The sequence below is a fragment of the Canis aureus genome, chromosome 3 (genome assembly GCF_053574225.1).
Source record: "Canis aureus isolate CA01 chromosome 3, VMU_Caureus_v.1.0, whole genome shotgun sequence".
Classification (NCBI taxonomy): Eukaryota; Metazoa; Chordata; class Mammalia; order Carnivora; family Canidae; genus Canis; species Canis aureus.
In genome coordinates, this window is record NC_135613.1 from 43,007,016 (window position 1) to 43,019,987 (window position 12,972).

The 12,972-nt window shown below is 41.8% G+C and overlaps 1 protein-coding gene across 3 annotated transcripts in view; it reads left to right on the forward strand.

The window, feature by feature from the left end:
* ROR1 (receptor tyrosine kinase like orphan receptor 1) overlaps positions 1–12,972 on the forward strand; it is a 447,550-nt gene that overhangs the window by 425,175 nt on the left and 9,403 nt on the right. For all 3 annotated transcript variants that reach the window (XM_077892081.1, XM_077892083.1, XM_077892082.1), the window contains exon 8: positions 3,264–3,475. In XM_077892081.1, the coding sequence (XP_077748207.1) occupies positions 3,264–3,475 (212 nt within the window). The remainder of the gene's footprint in view (positions 1–3,263; positions 3,476–12,972) is intronic.

Sequence of the window (12,972 nt, forward strand, 5' to 3'; positions counted from 1 at the left end):
AGTAAATGTGCTATCACAGGTTGACAATCGGTTGAAATTTGTTTTCTGTCATTTCCAACATGGCCATGTATTGTTCTGCTTGATTATTTCACTTGGCAAGAAGACACTGTGGGCTCGTTTGCATATCCTCGGTGTAATCAGAGGGAGCCAAGTTTGCCTATGTTTAAAGGATTCAGCTTCTTGAAGTTTGTGCTCCTTGCAGACCCACTGGGGGATTTGTCCCAGACCTCCCATTTACAATCACAGGCGTTCTGTGAATAATCTGATACAGAATGAGAACAGAATAGATTCCTTTGTTTGCCAGACAGGTGAGAGCCCTACTTTCCCTCATTGCTAGAAACCTGGGCCAGAAAAATGACTAGCGTTACATGAGTACTAAATTAATCTCATTCCTTTGTAATCATTACTCTCATAATGATTTCACTGAAAATCCAAGAATAACAAGAGGGATCCACCCCCCCCCCCCCCAGCACACACTAGGGTACTGAGAAATTTGAAAGTGTTTTTATATGTTCATAATTATAGCATCCAACACGTATATGGCAATTTTCGATTTTCTGATGTTTTGTCATGAGCATTATCTCTCATGTGAGCAAATAAGATTGGTAGAGCAATTATTCCCTTTAAGTAAATAAATGAGGGGATGAGGTAAAAGAGGTTGTTTCCTGCTTCAGGTTATTTAGAATTCCTTGCCCAAAGTTTTTATTTCTGAATCCTTTTCCACTCTAAGGGTAAGAGTTAAACAGTGAGTGATTGGGTTGTAATAGGTACTGGAGTAGATACTTCCTATGTTACTTCATTTACTGTTTACAACAACCCTATGAAATAGGTATTACTCTTCTTATCTATAGGTGGGTTTGCTCAGAGAGGCTAAGTGCCTACTGAAGGTTGCACAGATGAGGACAAAGGCAGTCTTCAGAGGTTTCTGACTCTAAGTCACACAGTTCTTTATTCTGCTACATCATCTCTAAAGTGTCTACACAGATAGGCAGGCAGACAGATCTTAGATATAGATAGATAGATGATCCACTCTGGATCTATTATATTCCTATTATAAAAGCTCTATCTGCTAGGCCCTGTGGGAAACATTTTTCCATGTGATTTCTTTCTCTCTGTCCATCCACCCAAGACATACAGACACAATCCTTACAAAAGGACCTGAGAACAGTTCCCAAGATGAGAATGACTAGAATGGCCTCCAAAGATGCCTGGTTATGTGTTAACCTGCCACTGGATAAAGTGGGGAGTGCAAAAACAGCACATCTGGCAAAGCTTCTGTGTCATTTCCCACCTTTCATCCTTCCTACCTTTGTGCAACAAGAGAAGTCCTAGCATGATAAAATGGGTGCCAAACAACAGCCATTCTCAAATTACTGGCCATGCAGTGGAGTATCTAGGGCAGGAGATAGGAAACAAGACCGAGAGGGGAGGAGTCCCAGCTTTTAAATTACTAGCTGCATATCCTTGGGCAAGGTACTTAACCACTCTGTCCCCCTAGCTTTCTCACCTGTAAAAATGGGCATAAAGGTGGCCCCTGCCTCATGGGGTTCGTTGTGAGGATAAAATCAATGAGTTAAGGAAAAGTACTTCCAACAGTACCTGGCCCATAATAATAATAATAGCTACATGATTTTGTTCTAGAAAACACTCCATAAATATTAAAACTGTTATTTTTATTATACCCAATAAGCAGATTTTACTCCTCTTCAAACCTCTCTGAGAGTTAACCTACAGCAATTCCAACACCTAGGTTTTGTGTCCCTTCTTAACTTCATGTGTTGAGTCTGTATCTGTAGGGAGAAGGCAGTGTGATTTAGTTACTGCTATATCTCACTGAACAATAGGTTCCCCCAAGCAGGTGTGTCCAAGCACCAACTATGTTTAGTATATTGTTTATCTGTAATAAGGAAGCTTACTATTTAAAGGGACTTTCTGGGTCTCTTTTTTTTTTTTTTTTTTTTTTTTTACTTTCTGGGTCTCTTAACCACTCTAGTCATACTTCCCTTGTAGCACTTCCAATAACATATTGTAATTATCTTTTCTCTGTTTTCTTTCCCCAACCATGAACTCCTTAAGGGCAAAGGACATACCTATTTAATTTTATATTCCCAGCACCAAGAATGGTGCTTGGCAATAGTAGTTTTTGTTTACTGAACAAGTGGGAGGATGAGTGAATGGATGCGTGGTTAATTCTAAGTTAAGTAAATAATCATCTCCAAATTTTGGGTGGATCTGAATTTTCACACTTTGGATTTTCTTAAGGCAAGATGGTTGATGAGGTTATAGGTGATCAGGGCACGTATTATGTAACCTTTCTGATTACTGCCGATAATTCTTGTGTTTGTTTTGTCAGTCAAATAATTTATTATCACATGCCCAAAGTATTTAAAGGTCAGACTCAAATCAGTTTTTAGAAAGTATGCCTCATGTCCTCCTATTCATATTATATTCTTTTCCAAGCAATGGTACAGTAGATATATAAGATTTCAAAAATATACTTCAGAGTGTTAGCACTCATTGTTACTGTGTTCATATGAAATCAATTAAGAAGAATTCTGGGGTTTCAAAAAGTGTCAAGTTATTCAGTGATGCTGTGCTGGAGGGAATTGTAGACACTATCCAAAATAGATACTTCACTTTTGCAGACAAGAAGAAGTGAGGCCCCGAGAGGTGAATGATTTGTTCAAGGTCACACAACTCATCAGAGACTGGGTCAGGTCCCCATATTGTCAGGCCAGTGGCTTTGTGGACCCTGGGACCAGAATTCTTGAGTGACATTGATTCTGGAAGATGTGGGACTGGCCCTGTAAGTCCAAACCAGCAAGACAAGGGCATGAGTTCTGGAACACCATGCTGTGGTGGTCGATCCAGGCTAGCAGCCAATGAAAGAAGAGCCCTGTGGTCCACGTGAATGCTCTTGGGTATCTATGGTCCATTCACATGACTTTTTTAACGTTTAAGGTGTCAGAGAAATGCAGGTCTGCTGCTAAAGAGAGGCAGCATCAGACGGGGACCCACATACATGCAAAAGCTTCATAGTGTCCCTCTGCAATTTTTAAACATTTGAACTTTAAACTTTTAAACTTCAATAAATTATGTTGAAGGTTTGATAGAAACAAATTGTAATAAGCAATGCTTCCTTTTTTTCTCCAGTGAATTTGTGTGTATAGGAGAATAGGAGGTCATTTTAAACTATGCAGTGTAATATTATACATGTTATTTGAACTAGTATGACTTTTGCTCTCTTTTATTTCTATACCCAGATTCAAAGGATTCCAAGGAGAAGAATAAAATGGAAATCTTGTACATACTCGTGCCAAGTGTTGCTATTCCTCTGGCCATTGCTTTGCTCTTCTTCTTCATTTGTGTATGCCGCAATAACCAGAAGTCTTCATCACCACCTGTCCAGAGGCAGCCGAAACATGTCAGAGGTCAAAATGTGGAGATGTCAATGCTGAATGCATATAAACCCAAGGTAAAATTAGCAGTACAGAGCTGCAGAGATTCTGTAGGCTTCAGGTTAAAGCAGAACGTATCATCCTCCCCAACTTAGAAATCAAATGATCTAGAATCAGAGTTTACAAGCTCTAGCATTCACGTCTGCCTTGACTGTGTATCTCTAACTTTATCCAAGGCAGCTGGAACATTCTTTCATCAGTGTGTCCATACCAGTGTTGTTGGACCAGCCACATCACTGCCTCACCATCGAGTCTGGGCTAGAAAGAATCCTTAAGACATCATCTCTCCTAAGGACTCAGAGTGTGAGCTATTTTTCAAAATTTCAAAAGAAGGAAATACCACGTTCTTCTAATCACACTGAAAGAGATGAACAGAGGAAAAAAAAAACACGGTTTACCAACTTCACTGTCAAAAAATCCTTTTTATTGCACAACAGCACGCATAGATTATACCCTTAAGAATGGTAAGTTTTATGTGATGTGTTTTTTGCCACAACAACATAACCTAAATCCTAACCTAGGAACTAAGTTAGGTTAAATGTCCAACCTCAATCCATTTCTCTTTGGTTTAAGCATAAAGAAAAGTATTGTCCTTCCTGTGATCTTCGAATGCTGGTTTATGATAGCCTACCTTAGCCTTCTCATCTCTCTACTAAATCAAGCCACTTCCTTTTAGTTTTCCCTCCTCATCTTTCAACATATGGGTTGCTCTGGGTCTTGGCAAGGAACCCAGGGTCACCGGCCCTTACCTTAAACAGAACACACACTCCGCTTCTTGAAGCTGAAATACAATAGAGGCTTTCTCTCCAGAAAGCCAGAACCTCAATCCCAGGCCTCTTGGCAAAGAGAGTTCATTTAAATAATTTAGAAGACATCCAAAAAGCCTGTCTCTTCTTATTCCAACTCCATAGGACATTCATTCACTCATTCTGCAAATATTTATCTTCTCTGTGGGTGAATGACCATATTATTCGTTTGACCTTCAATAAAGAGAAGATGTCTCTCTTTAATAAAATTTTAGGGAAAACTGTCTTCACACTCAAATTAACTAATTATTTTAACTAATAAGTAGAGTTGCATGTTGGGACTGACTCCTAGCCCTCATTTGATTTTAGTCTGCTTTGCAGTTGGATTTTTTTTTTAAAGTCTTAAAATATTTTTCTGTTGTAGTCATATCTGTTAGTAAGTTTTTGGATTTCTTTCTTTTTTTTTTTGGTTATTGGATTTCTTAAATGTTGAAAATTCACTTGTAAGTATTCTATCCCAAGTGAAACCACTGTTTTCTTAAGTGTGAATTTTTACCATTAAAAAACCCCCACAGACCCTGAAGACCACTGTGTTCACTAAGTGGCTTGGGAGACAGGTAAAGGTGGAGGTTTAATTGGTTTTGACATTTTAGCTGCCAGCTAGCCAGCTTACGTACATTATGGCATGTTATATAGTATTACATTCAATCCTTACAAGGTAGTAGAAGAAAACAGAGGCATTAATATTGCACATTCTTGAAGTAATACCCAGTTGACCTTTTTTACATTTCCCATTTTTCAAAGTTCCAGTGCAATAGTCTTTTTCCATGAGACTCTTTCCCCATCTTTTCTGTTATTAACTGTTGAGAAACCTTAGAAACACCAGAACTCTGGACAGAGAGAGACCCAGATCAGCTTGGTTACAGCAGTCACCGCGCAGCTACTAGCATCCTAGAGAGGTGGACTCCTTGTTGCTGTGGCAGGAACCATGGGAAGAGTTCTTTCTTTTTGGGAAAATTGTCAATTTTGTAAGTCAGCCTCAATCTGCAACTCAATTCCATTATTAGCAGAGGTTAGTTTTGTGAAGCACAATGTCCAGTGGGCATGATGGTTTGGATTTATGCAGTCTTCCAAATTAAGATCTCAGAGAGTTTTGTGGCGTAAATAGAGAAAGCTATGTCGATGGATACAAATTGTCAAGAACTATACCAGGAGCTTTTATATTCATCATCTCATTTAATCCTCACAGCTATTCTATAATATAGGTGTTAATCACTACCATACAACCAAGGTAACTGAGACTCATACAAATTAAGTAATTTGCCCCAAATTAAAGAGCTAGAGATTGGAAGAGATGAAACATGAACATAGGATTTTTCACAACTAAATAAAATCCTTGTACTTGCCTGACCCCATAATTTTTCCACAGAACAAATCATGCTGGGGAAGAAGAGTGGGAGGGGGTCAGGCAAACAACTGAATATGATTCCATTTGGTCAGTTTGGGCTGAAAACTAACCACAGGCATCACCCTGGCTAAATCCTTAAGAGGCTTGTGTAACACTTACACGTCTAAATGATACAGCTCCGGTCCTGCCAAAGGCATGTGAGATTTGGCCAGAGCAATAATAGTCCTCTATCCTCCATGGTCGTAGAGACAAATGTAAAATAGACTGGGACAAATTTTCCCAAAGACTTGGTGAAGTAAAGATTGTTCTCATCATTTCCAGTGTCCCTTACAAAGTCTCCCAGTGCCAAGAGTTCTCCAACACAAGAACATTTAGCCTTACACAGCTCTCAAGTCATTCTGAGCCACCCTGAAAGGAGGAATGGCTCAAGTGTATTTGACAGGGTTGAGGAGGGGGAAAGAAACAACAAAAATACATGCTCGCTCTTTTTCTCTTACTTTCTTCAGAGATTTGGCTCCAATCAAATTTGAGTTATTCTGTTGTTTGTTTTGGTTCTTACTGAGTGCCCTTCCTGGAAAAAGCACAAAGGACTTCGAAGACCTTAAAGAAAATTCCTAATTGTAAACAGTCAATCTCTAAAAGTGCTTTGAAAGGTCACTGACACATAAGTATTACATGTACCTATAAAATTGAGAAGGAAGGAACACACATAAGAACAAAAGAGGAAAAAAAAGTCCTGAGAACAAACACCCTACCCGCATAGAATCAAAAGAATATTTGAAAGCTGGGATGTAGAAGAATATGAAGCATGGAAGCTGGTGTGCCCGAGCCTTATTCTTACTTTATCTTGGTCAATTCAAAAATCAGAGACTCCAGGATTTTTATGGATCCAAATGAATATGCCCTTCAGGCTTTAGACTGTTTCTATCTCTCTCCACTTTCTGAGCTGCTAAAGTCACCCCCCACCCCCACCAAGTGTTCAGATGAAGAAGAGGCTCTTCAGGGAGATTAGAAACCCATACCCTTCAGAGGATGCAATAGCAATCACAGACAGACTGGTTGACAGACCTGGCTTGAGTCCCCAGAGAGGTGGATGAAGCAGTTGGGAGTTAGACTTCAATGAGGTTTGAGTTTCCCACTAATCTATGGAAAAAGGAAGTCAGTGGACCAGAGATGCTTCTCTGGCTCCAGCCCCCCTGCCCCGTGTATAATGTACTGTGCATTTGTTTTCCTTTTATTTGGTTCAGCAGAAGATTTCAAGCCAAACCATTCCCCGGTTGTCCTGTGTCTGAAAAGCAGGGCAGTGTCTGTAAGGAGCAAAGGCTGAGGAGCAGTCTCCCTGGGGAGGGAGCGAGGTGGGACAGCCTCCCAGCCAAGCACAGCGGTGGGGGTGTGGGCTTCTATCTTTCCCTATGGGACTCTGCTCCGTGAGACTCGGGGACACAGAGAAGCTAAGAGGAGAAGGTGTTTGAGAATGGAGAACAAAGAACAGTGGGTGGGGTTCGGGAAGGGCCACAGCCAAAGCCTGAACAGGCCCATGGGTCAGACTCCTGCAACTCCTGGCTGGTAGAAAGAACATTGGGGGGAAAGCAGGATTTGCCTCACTTTCTGAAGCTGGTAACTCTATTTTATTTCTCAATTTACCCTCATCTCTTGCCAGCTTCTCTGTTTCTTCACTTCCAGGCAATTCTTCTCTCCTTTCCCTTTCCAGCCAAAGTAGTTGCTAATTGTACTGACACTTGGTTATATTCTCTGGGTCTGTCCCTTGTGCCACAACATACTTTCATCCACAAAGCCCTGCTGTGGGCTGGCTACCCCCCTTTGAAGCCCTGGCCTTCCCCCGCATCACCACACTTGGTGCTAAATGTCCTCAATAGCTGTTCCACTCAGTCCTTAAAGCCTTTGTCTCCCCAGACTTCTGAGCTCATCATTCTATTGACAGGGCCCTCTAGGGAATCACCAGTGATGTAATTCTATCCAATGGCCTTTTCCAAGTCTTTATCCTCTTTAATTTCCCTGGAGGCTTGGATATTCTGAACCACCATCTTGAAATACTTTTTCCTCTTGGCTTTCCTCCTATCTCCTCTGTTTCTTTCACTAGTTTCTTCATTTTTTAAAGAGATTTTATTTATTTATTCATGAGAGACACAGAGAGAGAGAGAGAGAGGCAGAGACACAGGCAGAGGGAGAAGCAGGCTCCATGTGGGGAGCCTGATGTGGGACTGGATCCCAGGACTCCAGGATCACCACCTGAGCCGAAGGCAGATGCTCAACCACTGAGCCACTCAGGCGCCCTTCACTAGTTCCTTCTGCTCCTCTTTTCCTCTCTCCCTCCTCCCCTCCTTCTTCTTCTTCTTCTTCTTCTTCTTCTTCTTCTTCTTCTTCTTCTTCTCCTCCTCCTCCTCCTCCTCCTCCTCCTCCTCCTCCTCCTCCTCCTCCTCCTCCTCCTTCTTCTTCTTCTTCTTCTTCTTCTTCTTCTTCTTCTTCTTTTCTTCTTCTTCTTCTCTCTTTCTCTCTCTCGCTAATTTTATCGTCTGGCATTACTTTTGCTCCCATTTGATATACATTCCCCAATCTGGAAGGGCCAGTCTCAAGTTATGAAATTCTTTCTCCCAGCACCAAAGGATCCATACTCTCTGGGCCTAACTTACCTTTCTAGCCACATTTTTTCATAGTCTATTTCTCGGAGGTACTTCGATAGACTCCAAAGGGCGAGAACTGAAAGTAAAGAGAGATGATTACAAATCTCAGCTCTGTTGATTACCTGCCTTAAGGCCTTAAGCAAATTCTCTGAACCTTTGTTTTCTCCCCTGTAAAACAAGTATATGAATAGTGCTTGGAGATTTTTTTTTAAGATTTTATTTATTTATTCATGAGAGACAGAGAGAGAGAGGCAGAGACACCGGCAGAGGGAGAAGCAAGCTCCATGCAGGGAGCCTGACGTGGGACTCGATCCCTGGTCTCCGGGATCATGCCCTGAGCTGAAGGCAGGTGCTCAATCACCGAGCCACCCAGGCATCCCTTTTTTTTTTTTTTTTTTTTTTTTTTTTTTTTCTTATTTAGAAGTTCTAGCAGGGGAGCACAGCTACTTCTATACCCTTGACCAAAGAATGGTCCTCCTCTATCTGGGAAGGTCATCCTCTTTGACCAAGTGCACAGCTTCAGAACAGATATGCATGGAGCCTTGGGGGGACAAGGGGACACCCCCACCAGCAGCCAGATCAGCCAAATCAACCCTAGCAATCAGTGAAGGGATGGATCACCCTCACATCCAATCTTTTCATCACTTTGAGATAGCATGTCTGATACTTCACTGGTACTCAATAGCTTGAAGTTACTATTATTCTTGTTACAATGATGATATGAGCAACCACAAATATTTTAAATACCAAATATTTCAACTACCAAAAGCTGTGCACAGGATAATGTAGGTTGTGAGGAAGCCATAGGATCCAGCAGGCCACATTAACTAGGGTGAGGACAGAAGCAACGGAAGCTCAGTAGATACTGAAGGTAGCTCTTTGGACGGCTCTGGTAATCCATTCAGTTGACGTAAATCCCTCTGCCCCACACCCTGTTGACACCCTAAGTAAAATCCTTGAGGGTGGAGTGGGTCTAGCTCCAGAGTTCGGGCTGGGAAGCTGTCTAGCACAGAGCCTCAGCTCCAATGTATGTCTGTAGAAACTTAACTTCCAGGGAAAATGGCATTAGAAGTGGATAGATTAGAGTAGCCTGGTGGCTCAGCGGTTTAGCGCCACCTTCAGCCCAGGGCATGATCCTGGAGTCCCGGGATCGAGTTCCACGTCGGGCTCCCTGCATGGAGCCTGCTTCTCCCTCTGCCTGCGTCTCTGCCTCTCTCTGTGTGTGTCTCTCATGAATAAATAAATAAAATCTTAAAAAAAAAAAAAAAGAAATGGGTGGATTATAAGTGATATTACAAGTAAGCTAAAGTATATCACATGCATTATCTTAATGGGATCTCTCTTACCACCTTATGAAGTAGCTGCTAATTTGAGCCTGATTTGGGAGTAAGAAAACTTGAACTTGGGCCTGCCCAGGTCCAGAGCCCAAGTGCTTCCACATTGCTTCCCCATGGCACTCTACTGCTTTAATTTTCAGACTGACCAAACACATGAGCTCAAGTTATGAGTACTTGGTGGCTCAAGTGGACATTAAAAATATTGGCTTCTGTTCTGCCTGTTTCCAGGCAGGACAGAACCTCTTCCATTGACATTGTCAAGTAACCACCACAGAATCAACCCTGATGACCACCAAACATTCAAACTAACCATCAGAAATTTACGTTACAGAGAAAAGAACCACTTCTGAAAATAAATCACTTCCAGAGAAGTGCAGCTGAACTCTGGACAAGTGTGGCAGACTGTTGGTTGAAACTCCCTCCTAAATTTGATGGCATAAGCTGGAAGGCACTTATAGTTCAGCTATAGTCTTTGAAAATGTCCACAACCTCCCAAAATGAGATGGCTCTGGCTTTAAGTTTTTAAAACATAATCATTTCCGTTTAGAAGTAGAGCCAATTGGTTCACAATTTGAACACTGTTTACCTCAGAACCAGTAAAATGCACAAGAAAGGAAAATAGGCTTTGGAGTCAAGCAGATTCCTATCAATAGCTAATTCCAGATACTCAGCTATCTCTATATACTCTCCAGGACTCTTGTGCCCCACGGAGGCAAAGGCTGATGTGGAAAGGTTCTGTTCATTTGTCCCAGTCAACTAATGAGTACAATAGAAAATCACAGAGTAAGGTCTAGATCAGAGACCAGAGAGCAATTATACCTTGATATTCCACCTTTTTTTTTTTTTTTTAAGATTTTATTTATTCATGACAGACACAGAGAAGCAGGCTTCTCACAGGGAGCCCAATGTGGTACTTGATCCCCGGACCCAGGATCATGCCCTAACCCAAAGGCAGATTCTCAACCGCTGAGTCACCCAGGCATCCTGACATTCCACTTTTATACCAGTGGGCTTTATGCTTCTAAAATTATGGATCCCTTTGAGAGTCGAAATGAAAGGTGCCAATTATTCCCAGAAAAATGCTCCAGCTTTGGAGTCAATCATATTGGATTTGCATCTTGGCCTCACCTCTTAATCGGTAGGCTTCTTTCGGCAAGCCACTTAACCTTTGAATGTCTTAATTTCCTGATCCATAAAATGGGGACACGGTAGTATGACTCTCTGAGGATTGGGATAAAAGTTAAATGAGTTGACGCAGTGAGCACTTAGAGAGCAAACAAAGGGCTTGTGGACTAGTCACCAAGAAAACAGCCTTCACAGTCTGACATAACGACTTACCAGCTGTGGGATCACTTAACCACTCTGTTTCTCAAGGATTCCATCTGTAAGATGGGGATAGTAGTCACAGCAACCAATTTCATGGGGTTACTTACAGCTTAACATATCAGCACTCCAAAAACAAATTTTAGGCATTTTTATGGTCTCAGTGTCTAGCACAGGGCAAGGATTCAATACATGGTCATTATTTTTTTTTTTAAGATTTTATTTATTCATGACAGACACAGAGAGAGAGAGACAGAGACAGACACAGGCAAAGGGAGAAGCAGGCTCCACGCAGGGAGCCCGATGCAGGACTCGATCCCAGGTCTTCAGCATCAGGCCCTGGGCTGAAGGCGGTGCTAAACCACTGAGCCACTGGGGCTGCCCCCATGGTCACCATTATTAAACTCAGAGTACCGATATCTAGGGTAGGAGCTGTGTTTTCACTCTTAATGCTTCTTGCATGGGTCCTCATACACTATTCTGCTTGAATGCTCCTTGGTATGTAGTATCATACCAAAGTATTAGTCAACTGATGCATACAACTGGCTATTTAAAAAGATCCCACACCATTGGCTGCATACAAAAGTAGAATAAACTGATGACCTTGCCCAGCATATAGAGTAATTTAATTTCAAAACCTTGAATTTCACTAAGAGTAGCAGAATATAAACACAGTAGACACCAGCCAATGGTTCTTGTGTTTATTTTAACTGGCATTTCCAAAGCATCTTTTGAAGCAAAGTGTTATTTTCTCTGGCTCCTAGAAGTCAAAATTTCTCAGCCAGATTCTTCAGACACATTGTAATCATTCATCATGCCAGGAGCAGAGATCTGGACCCCTAGTAATTGTCTGATCCAGAAAGCCATATTCATTTATTTCTGTGGTTCTGACAGTGAAGCCTGCAGTTCAGGAACATCCTCATAATCTGGACTTGTCAGAAATGCAGGATCTCAGACCTACAGAATCAAAAACTCTGGGATTGGGTCCCAGCAATCTGTGTTTTAACAAGCCTTCCAGGGGGTTCCCATGCATGCTCTGAATTAGACTATGCTGGTTCGTACTTGAGAATCAGAGAGCAAGTTCCCAACAGATCTTTGGATCTCAAGGAGAACTGTGCTTCCAAAGAGAAAAAGAACCTGGTAATGTCCTATTACCCCAAATCCTGCTCTTAATTTTAATGAGGCTCCTTATCCATCTGCCACCTACATAATGACAAATGCCACCGTATGGAACATGCTCTTCTCCCGAAGATACTTGGGTCCAGCTAGAATTAACAAATGTATAGCAAATGAGATTTGTAAAAGGGCAGTAGTCTTGGAGCATTAGGGCACGGGAAAGGGACCAGTATAGGGGCTGAAGGGACTACAGGGGATGGTTTGAGTCAATTGTATAAAGAGAGTTCAGTTCTTTCCCAACATCTGCTGCTGGAGTCACCCTCCTGTCCTGGAGAACTGCCCTGGGCTCTGTTCCCCTCCACTTCATGTCAATCAGCTTTTTATCTGTGTCCAACTTCAAGTTGGGCCCCAAAGTAGAGCATTCATATCCTATTGAGGTTAGAAGCAAAAAGTCACAAATCCATGGATCCGTGCTGCACACAAATGCAAGCCATCACGAAATCCTCACCTCATCTCCTACAGTAATCACTTCTATAATGTGAGCAGGAAATGGCAGGTCAGTCATAAGCGGTGTCACCCAGAGGAATCATTTCAAATGTATTATCACCTAAGGTATAACTTCCCAAAGGTGGAAGGAGATAAAGTCATTGAGTCTGTCCTCTTATCCATCCGCCACCTACATAATGATAACTTTTTAAAACTCTACTCATGATTCATTGCTTGCATATATCTAAAGGTAATATATCTAAAAGGATCCCACATCCTATTTAGTATTTGTCACCCAGGAGAAGGAAGCCACCAACATCAGCCTGGCCTCCATCAGCAGTTTAGACAGGACTGCAATAGTCACATCGGAACCATGGCTAAGTGACTACTGTCATCTAAAATGTTCTCCCTTCATTTTCCTTCTGTGAAGAGCTCATTTAAGCTCTAATTGAGTTG